The 15,221-nt window shown below is 37.9% G+C and overlaps 3 protein-coding genes across 4 annotated transcripts; all 3 read left to right on the forward strand.

Annotated features, from left to right (window-relative positions):
* The first annotated feature begins 197 nt into the window (after window positions 1-197).
* On the forward strand, window positions 198-6,130 carry LOC128012157 (NEDD8-activating enzyme E1 catalytic subunit). 2 transcript variants are annotated; one of them, XM_052595209.1, is made up of 18 exons: window positions 198-307; window positions 420-458; window positions 1,069-1,183; window positions 1,285-1,365; window positions 1,452-1,534; window positions 1,607-1,687; window positions 1,801-1,844; window positions 1,942-2,006; window positions 2,935-3,090; window positions 3,224-3,326; window positions 3,440-3,553; window positions 3,643-3,696; window positions 3,800-3,836; window positions 4,060-4,141; window positions 4,253-4,353; window positions 4,437-4,500; window positions 4,613-4,667; window positions 5,017-6,130. In XM_052595209.1, exons 1-18 carry the CDS (start codon window positions 288-290, stop codon window positions 5,133-5,135), a joined length of 1,413 nt encoding a protein of 470 aa, XP_052451169.1. In that variant the 5' UTR covers window positions 198-287; the 3' UTR covers window positions 5,136-6,130. The 2 variants fall into 2 exon arrangements, with proteins under 2 accessions (XP_052451169.1, XP_052451170.1); XM_052595210.1 differs by having other exon boundaries at window positions 222-307; window positions 420-490.
* Window positions 6,131-6,643: 513 nt separating this feature from the next.
* LOC128011654 (protein FAM13A-like) lies at window positions 6,644-10,066 on the forward strand. The gene is made up of 6 exons (XM_052594301.1): window positions 6,644-6,673; window positions 6,763-6,880; window positions 6,964-7,170; window positions 7,277-7,454; window positions 7,548-7,674; window positions 10,004-10,066. Exons 1-6 carry the CDS (start codon window positions 6,644-6,646, stop codon window positions 10,064-10,066), a joined length of 723 nt encoding a protein of 240 aa, XP_052450261.1.
* Window positions 10,067-10,137: 71 nt separating this feature from the next.
* Window positions 10,138-14,923, forward strand: LOC128011232 (chemokine-like protein TAFA-4). Its single transcript, XM_052593415.1, has 5 exons — window positions 10,138-11,256; window positions 11,453-11,615; window positions 12,168-12,323; window positions 14,043-14,167; window positions 14,373-14,923. The coding sequence occupies exons 1-5, from the start codon at window positions 11,254-11,256 to the stop codon at window positions 14,382-14,384; spliced, it is 459 nt and encodes a 152-aa protein (XP_052449375.1). The 5' UTR covers window positions 10,138-11,253; the 3' UTR covers window positions 14,385-14,923.
* The last annotated feature ends 298 nt before the right edge of the window (window positions 14,924-15,221 follow it).

A 15,221-nucleotide genomic window follows, 5' to 3' on the forward strand; every position in this document is an offset into this window, starting at 1 on the left:
TAACTCAGACGAGACTTAGGTCTCTGCAGAGCAAAAGTGGGCGTATATCACCATGTGGGTGTTTTGAAACTGCTGGGTGTTTCTGAATCATGCAATCTAAATGATCAACCTTACCCAACCCCACCCCTAAACCTAACGTCACTATTAGATAAACCAATCAAGTATCATAGTGTAAAAACACCTTGATCTCGTAACTCCCATTACTTTCCTGCAGAGACCTATACTTGACTCAGACAGACAGATTCGCCGCCGCAAAGCAGGATGGGTAGGAATGGGACGCTGAAAGTATGGCGGATGGAGAAGAGACGTGAGTGCCGCAGAATGAACGATGAGCGCAGATAAACTTATTACAACGTTATTACACGGATATGTGGTCGTGTGCAGGCTTGTTTGAACCTTCTCTCGTTTCTTCTTTTTAGGGAGAAGAAAAGAAGGAGAATAGCGGCGCTGACTGAGAAGTTAGTGATGAAATGCTAAGAGCTGGCTGCAGGTTTGAGGATTGCTTAGCATAGGGACTGTGACAATTCATCCTGCATTTGACTTGTAAACAAAGCGGACAAAGTAACAAGAAACTAAGGATTAATCGGATTTTAATTTGTGAAGGGCAAGATATTAGCAGCACACATAATATAGAAGTGTTATGTCGATAGGCTTTTTTAATAACCTTCAAGGCATCTTATAAAATGTAACCTTACTGTATGGCGTGCAGTAATGGTCTTCATTAGGTCTGGTCTGTGTTCAAGAAAAATGTTATTATCAATTTAATTGTATTTTTTTTTTTATTGTCGCATTCTTTATGTTATCCTAGTAAGTTGCAGTTTTGTATTAACTGTGCTGCACGGGGTTCAAGTAAGATTACTGTATCGACACCACTTAATAAAACCACTGCTTCACAGTTAAAACAATTTGAGTCAAATGTTGTGTATCAAACATTTAATTGAGAAATCAGAGCCATATATATATTATGTTTCTTTATTTTGGGTTGTTAAGTGTAGGCAATTATTATTGTTTTAAATTCTGGTGGTTGTTGCATGTATCTTAAGTATATTTTGGTATTTTTTTTGCTAGCATGGCAGTTGAAAGTTGTGGTGTTGGTGACTGGGATGGTCGCTGGAGTCATGTGCAGAAGTTCCTGGAGAGAACTGGCCCCTTCACACACCCAGACTTTGAACCTAGTGAGGAGGTCAGAAAACAATTGGACAATTTTGCTAGCTTTTTAGTACTTTTTATATTATTAAGTTACTATATATATATTTTTTTTAACATATTTCATCATATTAAAAGACATTACAGTTTCTGTTGGAAACATGCAAAATCCTGGTCATTGGAGCTGGGGGTCTTGGCTGTGAACTACTGAAAAACCTGGTAAGGTCTCTCTATATATTTTTTCTATCCAGTCCCTGATTTTTTAACTTGGTGAAAACTTGTTGATAATACTTTTTTTTGTTAAGGCTCTGTCAGGTTTTCGTCATATTCATGTTGTGGATATGGACATCATTGATGTCTCCAACCTCAACAGACAGTTCCTCTTTAGGTATGAATGTGTGCATTTTAAAACCGATATCCTCATTTGTCGGCACCTACATTATTTCATTTTGTCTTTAAGGTCTAAAGATGTTGGACGATCTAAAGCAGATGTGGCAGCTGAGTTTATAAACCAGCGTGTTCCTGGTTGTAATGTTGTACCGTATCCTTTAAAATAATGCTGTGACTATGACTTTACACTTACTGACGTGTTGAACACACATGCTTAACATCTCTGAATGAAACAAATATTGTATTTTCTTAATTAGATTTCAGACATTTTAAAAAAATTCAGGATTTCGATGCTTCGTTTTATAGACGTGAGTGTAGATTCTTTCATCGTATCTGAAACCATCTCTGTGAAGTATTTATAGAGTCTGTGATCTGATCTATGAATATTTCTTATTTGCCCTGTAGAGTTTCATATTATTGTTTGTGGGCTGGACTCAATCATTGCTCGGCGCTGGATCAATGGGATGCTGGTCAGTTCTGATACATCATGCATTCAACTTTGAAATCTAATTTGGAATTAATCAAAAGTCAAACAAATATTTGCTAAATAATGCATTAAAACTACCAGCACTACACTAAAACTACACTACCCCCTTTCTAACCATTAACGGCCAATCCATGCAGTAATTTTTCCCCCTCATCTGTAATATTTGTATTTACAGATATGAAATTTTTTATTTTTACTCTGAATTGTATTTTATTTGATTTGCCCGTATTTTTCGGACTATAAGTAGCATTTATTTAGAACCAAGAGAAAACATTACAGTCTACAGCCGCGAGAGGGCGCTCTATGCTGCACAGTGGTACGACTACAGGAGCACAGAGCAGCGTAGAGCGCCCTCTCGTGGCTGTAGACGGTAATGTTTTCTCTTGGTTCCTTTTTAGTTCATTTCTCTAGGTTCAAGTCAAATTAATTTTGATAAATAACTCGCACCTGACTATAAGTCGCAGGACCAGCCAAACTATGAAAAAAGTGCGAATTATAGTCCGGAAAATACGGTAGTTTTTATGTTAAATATCTTAAAGTCTTAGTTTGTGAATAAGTGGGATAATGTGCAGCCAGCAGGTCTTTATTGTGAATGAAACCCTGAAAGGTTTTTGCTTAATGCTGTAGAAGCACTTGTAACCGTACTAAAATTATCTGTAAAATAGTTTTGCTGTTGTAAAGTAATTTAAATGCGGTACTTTCTTTTGCCAGTGAAATTTCATCGCAAACCCTTTTCTTCTTTGTGCATTTAATTTTACTTAAGCCTACGCTTAGGGCTCCTAGCTGACTAGTCTGTGGTTGTAAAAAGAAATATGCAGTATTGTAGTAACCGTTATATGGTCTGCCACAATAGCTATAAGCCCTGACAGACATGTTTTGATTTAACTGTAGTTGGTGTGGTTTCTCTTCAGTTGTCCCTGCTCACTTATGAAGATGAAGTTTTGGATCCAAGCTCTATCATTCCTCTGATAGATGGAGGGACAGAGGGCTTTAAAGGGAATGCAAGAGTCATCCTGCCGGGAATGACAGCTTGTATAGACTGCACACTGGAGCTTTACCCACCACAAGTACTGTAGTCTCACCCTCACACACTGTTAATTCCATTCATCACTGTAAATTAAGGGTTTGCTGTGACCAAACAATTGTACATCACTCGTATTGCGGAGATGAAGTGACTCTGCTTTTGTCTGTTCTCTTCAGATCACTTTCCCAATGTGCACTATTGCTTCAATGCCTCGGCTACCAGAGCACTGTATAGAGTACGTGAGAGTGCTGCAGTGGCCCAAAGACAAACCCTTTGGAGGTGATTAAAATACATTTATATATATTTCTTTTTTAGGGGTTCATATGACTCTGTAATTTTTGCAGATGCATTAAATGGCTCTACGTTGCCATGTGATTGTTGTGTGTCTGCAGATGCTGTTGGTCTGGATGGTGATAACCCAGAGCATGTTCAGTGGGTGTTCCAGGAGTCTATAAAGAGAGCAGCTGAGTATAATATCACTGGTGTCACCTACAGACTCACTCAAGGTAAAGCCGGAGGGACTGATGTATCTGAGAGACTTCAAGAGTGCTTTCTTATAGACTGTAGTTCTAAGATGTTCATGCTTTTCTTTCAGGTGTGGTTAAACGAATCATCCCTGCTGTTGCATCTACAAATGCAGTCATCGCTGGTATGGATCGAACCTGAGAGGAAACAACTAATTTCCTCGCTTAGTTTTTTTTTTTTAATTCTCAATTTATGTAGTTGAATTTTAATTCTTTTCCTGTTTTCAGCTGCTTGCGCCACAGAAGTTTTTAAAATTGCTACAAGGTGAATCATCTATATGTTTTGATTCCATCTCTGACATTTTGACATTTCAAGTTTGTTTCATGGCTAGTAAATTTATTGTTTAAAAGTTTTGTGTTTAGATTTAATGAACCAAGCCACATTACTGAAACATTTAACCTAAAATGTGCAAAATGTATATTTAAAACGTTTTACTAGTAACCTAATCTAGCCCTTAATTTATTTGTTTATGCCTGTTTTCTTTCAGCGCATATCTCCCATTGAATAACTATCTGGTTTTTAATGATGTGGATGGATTGTATACTTATACTTTTGAAGCCGAGCGAAAGGTAACGATGACATTTTTAATCTTTTATCTGTAAAGTCTCTTTAAAGAGATTCAGCTTTTTGAAAGTAAAAGATGTGAAATGATCCCAGCTGTTGCCTGTTATAATTGACAGGAAAACTGTACAGCATGTAGTCAGGTTCCTCAAAAACTACAGTTCCCACCATCTGCAAAGCTGCAGGAGGTGCTGGAGTATCTGACTGAGAATGCTTCTCTGTAAGTACACCATTCCCATTAACTCTCTCTCACTGCAAATGATTCATAAATACTGATCTACTTGAATTTAAAACTGTTTTTAGTCAAATGAAGTCCCCAGCTATCACTGCAACACTTGAAGGCAAAAATAAAACACTCTACCTGCAGGTAATTGCCCCCTACAGGAACAGTAGTAATATGCTAAACTTCTGAATATAGTGCTGTTTATTGATTTTTTTTTGCACTCCTTAAATAATAAGGTTTTATTTGTGTCCTTCAGAGCATTGCCTCAATTGAAGAAAGAACAAGACCCAATCTCTGCAAAACTTTGAAAGGTGAGATGGGGGATGAAAGGGGGATGAAAGGGGGATGGTGTTAGCACAGTGGATAAGACACATGCCTTTGGTGTGAGAGACCCAGGTTCGAATCCACTGTGAGACACCAATGTGTCCCTGAGCAAGACACTTAACCCCTAGTTGCTTCAGAGGCGTGCAACCTCTTGACATATATAGCAATTGTAAGTCGCTTTGGATAAAAGCTTCAGCTAAGTGAATAAATGTAATGTAAATTATATTTTTTCCAGTCATGAGAAACACGAAAGCACAGTTTAAACTGAATTCCCAACATTATCCTCTTTATAAATGTCATGATTTTTAAATAATATGATTTGTGTGTGTGTTGAAGAGCTGGGATTGGCTGATGGACAGGAGTTAGCTGTTGCTGATGTCACCACACCTCAGACTGTCCTCTTCAAGCTTAACTTCACATCAGAAACATGCAGCATTAAACAAGTACAAAATTAATTGAATGGCAGAGGTTCCTCAGATGCACCTGTAACAGTTTATTTGTAGCATGTACGTAAATAAGTCCCTTCATGTGTAGAGTCTGTATCTGCTTTGTACTTCAAACTAAAACATCATGTATTGTTTTCTCATTAATTTGTTAATTTATTAGGAATGTTATCATTTTAATCAACCGACTATTTAGACAGTTTTAGGATTATTAAGCAAGGATGATGAGACCTGTACCACAAAGAAAGTTTAACCAGTTAGAATTAAGTCCTACAAATATGGATGGGTGTTTATTGAAATAGTAGGAAACACTGCACAACTTACTCCAGTGCAAGTTAGTCTCAATCAAAAGTCACAAACATGTATTTGACCAATCGGCCTGTCTCAGACGTGCAATGAAGTCTCTCATTCTGTGTTCATCACGATTTCTTATGCTGTGTTAGTGTTTACAATCTTCATGTTCTTTTTTCTTTCTTTTTTTTAATGTAATGAACAATGATGAAACCAATCCTGTATTAAAGTTCTTTTCTTTTCTTTTTTTAGTTTGTAGCACTTTACAGTAAGGTCTCATTACTTAACATCAGCTAATGCATTAGCAATGCATTCGGCCTAGTATATTTATTGATCTCTGTTAACCTTAGTTAATAAAAATACAACTGTTCATTGTTAGTTCACATACAGCTTGATTTTAATAATGAATGAGTAAATGCTCAAATGAACTTTTTTTGTTGTTGTTGCTCGTTTGTGAACAATAGTAAGCCGGTGTGAACGAATAGAACCTTAGTGTAAAGTGTTACCATTATAGTTTTATTTCTCTTGTTTTGCCTTTGTGTCTTGTAAAATATATATTAAAATTTACGTTTGTACATATTGTTTACGTAGATGTTTTTGGATTAATGTTTACCTATAATTAATGTGACCTATGATACATTCTTCACTGAAGTTATTAAAAATGTATTGGCAAATGTATATTTTAGTCGATAAATAAAATTCAATATGTAGCGGTATTCACTGTTGACACGTATTTATTTGCATATCTGTATTATAAAATGTGCCATAATATTTATTTTATTTTAGTGTCTTAAATGTTAATGTATGCACATTTAGTAATGTAAATTAAACACAGTTAGACTACATTAAGAATATTCTCCATCATCAGCAGAGCGCAATTATGACGTGAGCAGTGCAAGTGTCTGAACATTCTTAGTAGAATTCTCTGTTGGGAGTTTTGGCGATTTGTGCGGTTGGTGTTTTTGTGCGTTTAGCGAGTTTTTACAGTGATATTTTCGGCTATTTTTCGGTTTTTGACTTGTTTTTGGACTTTGACTATCGGCTTCGGATTTGCTTCGTATTTTGACAATCGGTTTTTGACTCCCTTCTGTTTTTGACGCTCGATTTTGACTCCGTTTGGACTCCCGGTTTTGACCCTTTTCTGTTTTTGACCCACGGCTTCGGACTCTCCTCGGATTGGTTGATAGCTCTGCTGCTGAAAAAAAAAAAAAACCGATCCTTTCATGCAAATGGGAGCGATTGATGTTTTATCAGTGTGTGTAAGTATTCGATATGCACACAGCAGATTACTAACAATAAATGCCCAGTAAAGTTTTCTTCTTCTTCACTGAACCTTCGGCTTGTGCAGGTGGAAACACCAAGAGCCGTGTTTGGTGTGCCCCTCATCAGACTGAGGAAGAGCGGACAGATGAGGCAGGGTCTTCCTCTGGTGCTCACACACATAGTGGAGTTTGTGGAGAAGCATGGTGAGTGTTTGATAGTGTTTCTCAGTGTTTGTCACTTGTATGTAGTGGTTATGTATATTTGCAAAATGTGTGTTTGTGTTTAGGTCTCAGTGAGATTGGCCTGTTCAGAACCTGTGGTTCAGTGAAACGCTGCAAGGAACTGAGGAAAAGTTTTGATGAAGGAGGCTTTCCAGAGTTTGACCCTTGGGATATTCTTGCTTTGGCCTCCTTATTGAAAGTTTTCCTCAGGGAATTGCCTGGAGGACTTATTCCAGAGCCACACAGAACACAGCTGCTGAAGGTGTTCAAGGGTAAGAGAAGTTGAGGTGGTGATGAGTTAACATTTTTGATCTTGCTGCACAACAAAAGAGATTTAAAAGTGCAGACTCAGTCTTACTGAATTCTTGCATCTTGCAGATTCACAAAAGGAAGAACTGAATCAGGCTGTGAGGACCGTGCTGAACAGTCTTCCAGAGGAACATTTTAATGTCCTCTGCTACCTAATGTTCTTCCTGTCCCGTGTTGCTGCTGAGAGTCATCTAAATCTTATGACATCTAAAAACTTGTCAGTAGTTTTTGGACCCAGCATTTTTCAGTAAGTATTTGTATGTGTGTATTCAGTCATAAAACAATGATGGGCTGTGTGGTGTATTTAGTAAGGTGACGTGTTTGTTATTTCCATGTGCAGCATTCCTTTGGGCCCCACCATGGTTGAAGAACAGGGGCAGTGTAATGCTCTGATTGAGCACCTGCTGGATAACCTGATCCACCTGCTGCCAAACATGTACCCTCATGCATCCACCAGCAACACAGCAGTGAGCTTATATTGCATTATACATTTGTTTCAAATGATGGTTGTGTGTTTGTGTGATTGGTTTGATTAATTAAATAAGGATATTTTAACTATTAGACATTGGTAGTATACAAGAGTTAAAATAACAGAAAATTCTTTAGTTTTTTTTTTTATATCTGTGAAATTGAAAATGTTTAGAAATGTGTTTGTGTGTTTGAGGAGGAAATGGACTGGACTGATGAAGAGTGTGTCCAACAACTGCCACTCAAAGAAATAAGGTATATGCTGAAATCACACATACACACACACACACACACACACACACACACATGCACACACACATGTGCAGACACTCAGGATGGTGGCCATTATAGGTTTATTATAATTAATTAATTGTAGCGTGCTTGTCAGTCAACATTCATGCATATTTTGTGTATGTATGTTCCAGATTAAAGGTTCCCAAAATTGGACGACTTGGGCGATTGAGAAAACGATTAAGAGGTTTTTGGAGAAAGTTGTGCTCATGCACTTACAGGTACACAGTAGGATCACAGTAGACTTTTATGAAAAAGAGAGAGAAAGACACTGATCTGGTTGTCTTGTGCATGTGTTCATAGGATGTTAAGAAATTGCTATAAATAAGACTAGATGAGAATAAGTTAATATAAAATTTATATGGGTCATGAATGTAAGTGAACAACGTGTTAAATGTTTAATTTATTTATTTTTTATTCCTTCACCACATATCAGTGACACAGAGAGTGGAAAAGCCTCTAGAGACCCAGTTATAGGAGAGTAAAGGACACTATAGCTTGTGAGGGTCACCACAAAACACTGAGGGTCACTGGAAGACAGTGGGGTCAGTGAGGGTCACCGGAAGACAATATGGCCGGTTTGGGCCAACAGGAGACAATGAGGGTTGTGAGGGTCACTGGAAGACAGTGGGGTCGGTGAGGGTCACCGGAAAACACTGAGGTCGGTGAGGGTCACCAGAAGACAGTGGTGCTGGTGAGGATTATGAGAAGAGACTGGGGCCAGTGAGGGCCACCAGAAGACAATGTTGCTGGTTTTGGCCAACAGAAGACACTGGGTCAGTGAGGGTCACCGCAAGACAGTAGGGTTTATGAGAGTCACTAGAAGACACTGGGGCTCAATTAAGGTTACTACAAAACACTGGGGTCAGTCACTGCAAGATAATGAGGCTTGTGAGGGTCACTGGAAGAAACTGGAATTATTGAGGGTCACCCAGAAGGCAACGGGGCAGTGAGGGTTACCACAAGACAAGAGCATTGGTGAAAGTCCTCGTAAAACCCTGGGGTTGGTGAGGGTCACTGCAAGACACTGGTGAGGGTCACCACAAGATATCGGGGCCAAGTAAGGGTCACTGTAAAACAATGGGGCAGGCAAGAGTCACTGCAAAACACAGGTGTTGGTCAGGGTCACTGCAAGAAATTAGGACCAATTAAGGATCACCGCAAAACAGTAGGGCTGGCAAGGGTTAAAGCAAAGCACTGGCTGGTGAGGGTCACCACAAGACATTGGACCCAAAAAAGGATCACTGCAAAACACTGGGGCCAGCAAGGGTCACTGCAAAACACTGGAGACACTGAGGCAGTTGAAGGTCACCTGGATGACACTTGGTCCAGTGACGATTACCACAAGATAATGGGGCCAAGCTAGGGTCACAGCAGCACATTGGGGCAACTGAGGGTCACTGCAAAGACACTGAGGCCGGTGAGGATCATCACACAACACAGCACTGGTGCTAGTGAGGGTCACCACTCACCACAAAGACAACGTGTCCGGTAGGGGTCACTGAAAGACAGCAGGGCATGTGAAGGGCACTGGAGATGGTGAGAGAAGAGGGCAAGTTTGATTATGAAGACACAGACGTGACAGATGGTTATGTTTCAGACACAAATAAAGCTTCAATCAGTTAGTGACTCGTTTTTTTCTTGATTAAGTCTGAACACAGTCTTTAGATTCACGTATAAAATATTACATTTAACAGAAGCCAAAATTCTGCACTTAAAAGTTAAGCTACTTACATGTACTCCACAATAAACAGGTATTTTAATAATTATAAAGCGCTTATTAGACATTTTGAATATCTAAAAAGATATTTAAATTGGACTTAAGTTAAATCACAATTTATTGTTATTATAAACCCTATATGGAAATGTTGTGGTGGTAAAGAATAAACATAATAGTTTATTCTTGTCATGAGCTCGTGCTATTAAATATCCCTGTCTACCACTTTACTAACACAAGTAATCGCCTTTAGAGTAGTAATAGAGAAGATCTGATTGAACAGATGGTCTCTTGATTAAGTTTGATACTGACGCATGCAGGAAGCGTTTTCCAGTCAACCAGTGCTGAAGTACTACATGAAGAGGAGGGACACGTTTTCCTGAAGAAATACAGGTAAGGCAATTCTAAACAAAATTATGCTCATACACCTTGTGTACAAGATAATAAATTATGAAGTACGCGGAGTGCGCATTACGTCCGAGATTACTTGCAAAAATCAAAAGTTATCTAGCAAATGAAAACCGCGGGCAAGTATCGCATTTTAGTTAAATAATGTTAATCGTTTGCATTTTTCGTCATATAAACATCAGTGAAGAGAAATATATTTCGAAGACAACACACTCTTGAGACGGGAAGATGGACACGAATCAGCTAATATTGTCACAATTTATCACATTTTTCTGTCTTTTGGGAGTCGGGAAGTGTCTGTAAATTACTATACCAGTCATTCGAGCAGCAGATTTTATACGTTGTTTTCAGTATTGGTTTGCAGTCGTTAATAATGTTTCTCCCTTAACCTCTGAAATGTTTTTACTTTAATTTTACAATAGGCTTCCTCATCAACAAATACATTGTAAACCTATTACTTTTTATTATTCACTCTTCAGGGTGAAAAAGGGGGAGTTTAAAACCGAATTAAAACGAAACCTGATTAGTTTATCCTAAAATATCGTCTTCCTAATTAACGTCATATTTTGGTCTATGTTTATATTTGGTTTGTTTGTTTTTGTTTACATATTGATTTCACATCCTGTCAGTTGTCACGATGAGCTGGTAAGCAAGTGGATCTAGACCATAGAAGATCTAGACAGGCTTTAGAGTTTATTGAGAAGTTGGAAAATGTGTGAATATCCTGAACATTAAAAATGTTGTTCTGACAATTTTTTTTTTTATTTTTCCTGGATGATATGGAAGAGCACAGGTATCAGTTTTCCATAGTCAGATCAGGTACTATATAAAAGCTTGTGTTTAAAGACAGTCAGATGAGAGCAGTCACCTCTGAGCTCACTAGTCACAGCAGGGCTACAGATCAGATGAAAGATCAGATTAACTCTGGGGACTTGACACTAATACTGACACTAATCGCTAACAGTGTTTTATTTCCCTCACTTTTTTTTTTTTTTGTTTGTTTCTTTCTAGGCCTTGCAAAGATGATAACAAGGATGATGCAGTTGAACTTCAGACACTCTTTTGCATTTGATGGCTCGCAGATGACAGAACATTAAGTGAAGTGTCATACTAGATTCAGGTATCCTCTTCAGATCTACCAGTTTGAGACAGAGCAATTACCATGGTTAGTAAGATGTAGTGAATGTTAAATGTGTCATAATATTAATATCCCTTGGTATTTTAGCTGTAAGCTTTGGTCGTATTCTGTTATTTTTAAATATGCAATAGAAATAGGCTTTTGTAATTACACTTGATGCATGCATTATTTAAAAGTATTAAAATAATAATCAAGACAAAAAACACTTGTTTTTTCCTTACAGGAAAATGCAAGCATGTCTTTCAAAAGAGAAACCTGCATAGAACTTATCTATAGGAATAAAGTCAAGTGGAAACCAGGGGCTCTTCTGCTTGTGTGTGTGTGTGTGTGGCTTCTGTGCTCTCAGTCAGTGTCCAGCAGCAACCAAAGCTCTCGAGGCCAAACGGGTGAGCTATACCCCTGCAACATCTCTCTCTCTCTCTCTCTTTCTCTCTCCCCTTTTTGTCTTTCCCCTCGGGTCTAATTAAACACACTGGACACACAGTTATATGGCCCCTCTGGGAACACAGTCAGACCACTGCTAATAACAGCTAAAGAACCATTTGCCACCCATTATAACTCCTTCGGTCATTTGGCCATGAGGTGTTTGGTAGATTGAAAGTGTTTATTTACATACTTAAAAGGTCAAATAATATGTATTTATATATATACTCCATCATTCTGTGTCAGATCAACCAAAGTTCAGAAACTGAACTTGCTGAAAGGTTTAATTTTGTATATTTACATTTTTTTCCTGTGCTCTATGCGAAGCCACTGGATTAGAAGCTCAGCAGCATAGACTAATTGTAGTGTTGTGTATGTCCATGTGAGGGCGCCAGAATACTAGAAATAATACTGCCTGTGCCTTTTTCACTATTTAAAATTTCAAGATGTGTTAGCACACAATATGACAAACATTCTGCATGAAATGTCTTGAACTGTCTTTCTGTCAATCTAAGGCCGGTCTGAAGTTAAGCCGGGAACCTGTGAAGTGGTGGCAGCTCATCGTTGCTGTAATAAGAATAAAATAGAGGAGAGGTCTCAGACGGTCAAATGCTCATGTTTCCCTGGACAGGTTGCTGGGACCACCCATGCCCAACCTTCATGTGTTGATGGTATGTCCACTCTCCATGGTCACAGCTTTTTATATTCATTTTTGTAATGCTGCTCCTACACCAGTAGGTCTCAGTGTATTCCATAACTGTTATATTGTTCAAAACAAACTACTTCTATGTGGAAGAACATTTCTATATTTTGAATTAGAATTTTAGAATTTTATTTATGTATTTTCTGACTTTTTTAAAAGGTTTGTTAACTCTTTTTTTATATGTCTATACAGTTTTTATTAAAATTAAAACCCTGTTAATAACCCTGGCTACATTTGATGGTTTCCAAACTCCTGTTGGCTCTATTTTAGTTTCAGAAACAGGTTGGACTTCAGGGATCCATTTGATTTAAAACTCAAGCAACAAAAAACAGTGGCTTTCTCAAGCTGTCACTCTATTTAAATTTAGCCCAGGCTTCGAGGTGGGAATCTAACCCTGCTCTGCCAGTTTGCCCACTTTTCAATCAACAGATATTTCTTGGGATTTACTGCCACAGACTGTGTTTTTTTTTTTTTTGCTGGAGGTATCTATATTCTGGCTGATACAGTAAACAAATAATTAATTAACCAATAAATGGTAGATTCTATAGTAAATTCTATAGTATTTTCTCTAAAAAAAAATATAAAAGAAATATAAAACAAAAAATTAAACTCAGTCATTTTATACACCACATCAATTTAGACATCCTAACATTATATTTAAAGTAATTTTGATAAAGATTACTTTGAACAGTGTTCTGTTTTTAAAGATTAACTTTAAGTAGCTGTTAGATGATGAGCTTTTACAACTGAATATCAGTATACCTTTAAATGTCCAAGATTGGCAGATGACTGATTATGGTCATATGATTATGATTATGATTATAAGTCATATAAACAATTTTCCTTATTAATATACCCTATATAATGCCTTTTTTTTTGCACACAGGCCACTTGAGTTTGATTTTGCTCGTGCTATCAGGGAAGATTCTCCTAGCACTTGGATTTAGATTGGGAAAATGATAACGCAGAATCATTCGATTCAAATTCTTTATAATTCAATAGATAAAATCTCAAGAAAAAAAGTTTTGAAAGAAAAATCCAGATGTAATACCACATTCACTTTCATATATTTTCTCATATCTTCAATAGCATTACTGTATTCTTGTGCCTGGGCTGCACATGTATTGTGTTAAGCAGGATATTACCTTTTTACAAAAGAAGCTGCTGACTGTGTATGGATCTGTCCCTGAATATCTTGCTGAAAAGACTAGCATGATTTTTCAGACCAGCCCTGTCTTTATGATGAAGCTGAATGACCGGCACAGATCTTACAGGTTAAGGGACCCATGCTGTGACTGCGTCCAAAATCCAACATATGCTGTTCTGTCAGGAGGTTTTATCAGCATGGAGCATTAATCAGCCATAGCTTGTGCGTTTTTGTGTATTTTAGCATGCATGTTCTTCTTTCTGTGTGGGCTTGAGTGTGGGTTTGTGTGCATCTGAGAGCTGGGCAGTGAGTTTATGTAGGTGTGATGATATGGTCATTTTTTTGTATGCCTCTGAGCAGGTGAAAACTCACCATTTCAGTGTCTTTTAATCCAATGTGGTTATTTGTGATTTTATACGTACATTCTTTGTACACTGATCTCTGGAATAGATCAATGTAGTTTAGAGTCAATATATATATACTTTCTTGATGGCACTATGTTGTTCCTGTCTTTCACATTTCTTTTTCATTCCCTGTCAGCGTCTATCGTGCGGATGAAGTGGTGGTGTCAAATGGAGCCCTGCTTAAATGGTGAAGAGTGTAAAGTGTTGCCTGACCTCACCGGCTGGTCCTGCAGCTCTGGGAACAAAATCAAAACTACTAAGGTGAGTTGTAAGGTCTGTCTATGGAGGGAGTCCGCTCTTAGAAGAGACCACACGTATATGGCCAGATGTCTTCGGCTGATTTTCCCAGCAGTGATGCTTGTTTAGACTGCAAAAGCATCAGTTTTCATCTATTTATTCATTGCTAGCTCTACCTGTCATGTGGAATATCACCTAAAGTGCATCTTCGCTCTTCTCCCCCGCTTAGGTCACGAGGTAAAGCAACACTTCTGTGGACATGTGATGACAACTCATAATTTCACGCGAGCATATTTAAAAATCAGACCTGCAAATGTCAACAAAACTGCATGCTCGAGCAGAAACGTGCGAACTGTGAACTAAGACTGTGAAAAGAGTTAAAACGATGCAAGGCTCCGGCTTCACAATATATTTCTAGTTCAAATAAATGCTGTTTTTTACACTATTCGTCCAGAATTCTGAAAAAAAGTATCACAGTTTCCATAAAAAAATTACGTTTTTAGCATCGAAAATAATAAGATGTTTTACAGAAAAAGACAAAAAGTCGTACAGGTGTTGAAGGACACAAGAGGGAGAAATTGTTGCTTTTTGAGAGAGCTATGCCTTTAAATATCTTTGGAAGTCACAGGTATGTTTTGTTTTATATCGATTAAACCATGTTGCATCATAATGCAAAAATCTGTTGTTCCCCAAATTGTAACCAAGTTAACTCTGATGTTGTTTTTGCACAGCAAAACTTCTTCTGGGGTTCTGATTTAGACAAATATTAAAATAAAGCTCCTTCCAACACACAAACACTGTCTGTCTCTTCATTTTCGTCTGACTGACTTGACATACCACCTGCAAGTGGAGGCAAGTAAACATGGAAGTTTGGAGCAAAACAAGCCCTGTTTGATATGGAAATAGAACAGAGGAGTGTGAGAGTGTGTGTGTGTGTGTGTGTTTATCTGGATGTGTGAGGAAAGACAGATGGAGAACCAGACTATGCAGGAGCCCATGTGCTCCTGAGTTGTAGGTCATTATCATATTAGAGCTTATTAAAATTTTGATCCCTTTTTTTTCCAGGTTTGGGGAAGTA

The sequence above is a fragment of the Carassius gibelio genome, chromosome B23 (assembly GCF_023724105.1).
Source record: "Carassius gibelio isolate Cgi1373 ecotype wild population from Czech Republic chromosome B23, carGib1.2-hapl.c, whole genome shotgun sequence".
Taxonomy (NCBI): Eukaryota; Metazoa; Chordata; class Actinopteri; order Cypriniformes; family Cyprinidae; genus Carassius; species Carassius gibelio.

Bases quoted from the DNA above. Each gene is read 5' to 3' on its own strand.
- LOC128011654 (XM_052594301.1), top strand. From the start codon at position 6,644: ATGGGAGCGATTGATGTTTTATCAGTGTGT. The intron at 7,171-7,276 runs GTAAGAGAAGTT...TGCATCTTGCAG, and splicing joins GCTGCTGAAGGTGTTCAAGG to ATTCACAAAAGGAAGAACTG. The intron at 7,675-10,003 runs GTGAGCTTATAT...TGACGCATGCAG, and splicing joins CATCCACCAGCAACACAGCA to GAAGCGTTTTCCAGTCAACC.
- LOC128012157 (XM_052595209.1), top strand. From the start codon at position 288: ATGGCGGATGGAGAAGAGAC. The intron at 1,535-1,606 runs GTATGAATGTGT...TTTGTCTTTAAG, and splicing joins AACAGACAGTTCCTCTTTAG to GTCTAAAGATGTTGGACGAT. The intron at 4,354-4,436 runs GTAAGTACACCA...AACTGTTTTTAG, and splicing joins CTGACTGAGAATGCTTCTCT to TCAAATGAAGTCCCCAGCTA.
- LOC128011232 (XM_052593415.1), top strand. The intron at 11,616-12,167 runs GTGAGCTATACC...TGTCAATCTAAG, and splicing joins AAGCTCTCGAGGCCAAACGG to GCCGGTCTGAAGTTAAGCCG. The intron at 12,324-14,042 runs GTATGTCCACTC...ATTCCCTGTCAG, and splicing joins CCAACCTTCATGTGTTGATG to CGTCTATCGTGCGGATGAAG.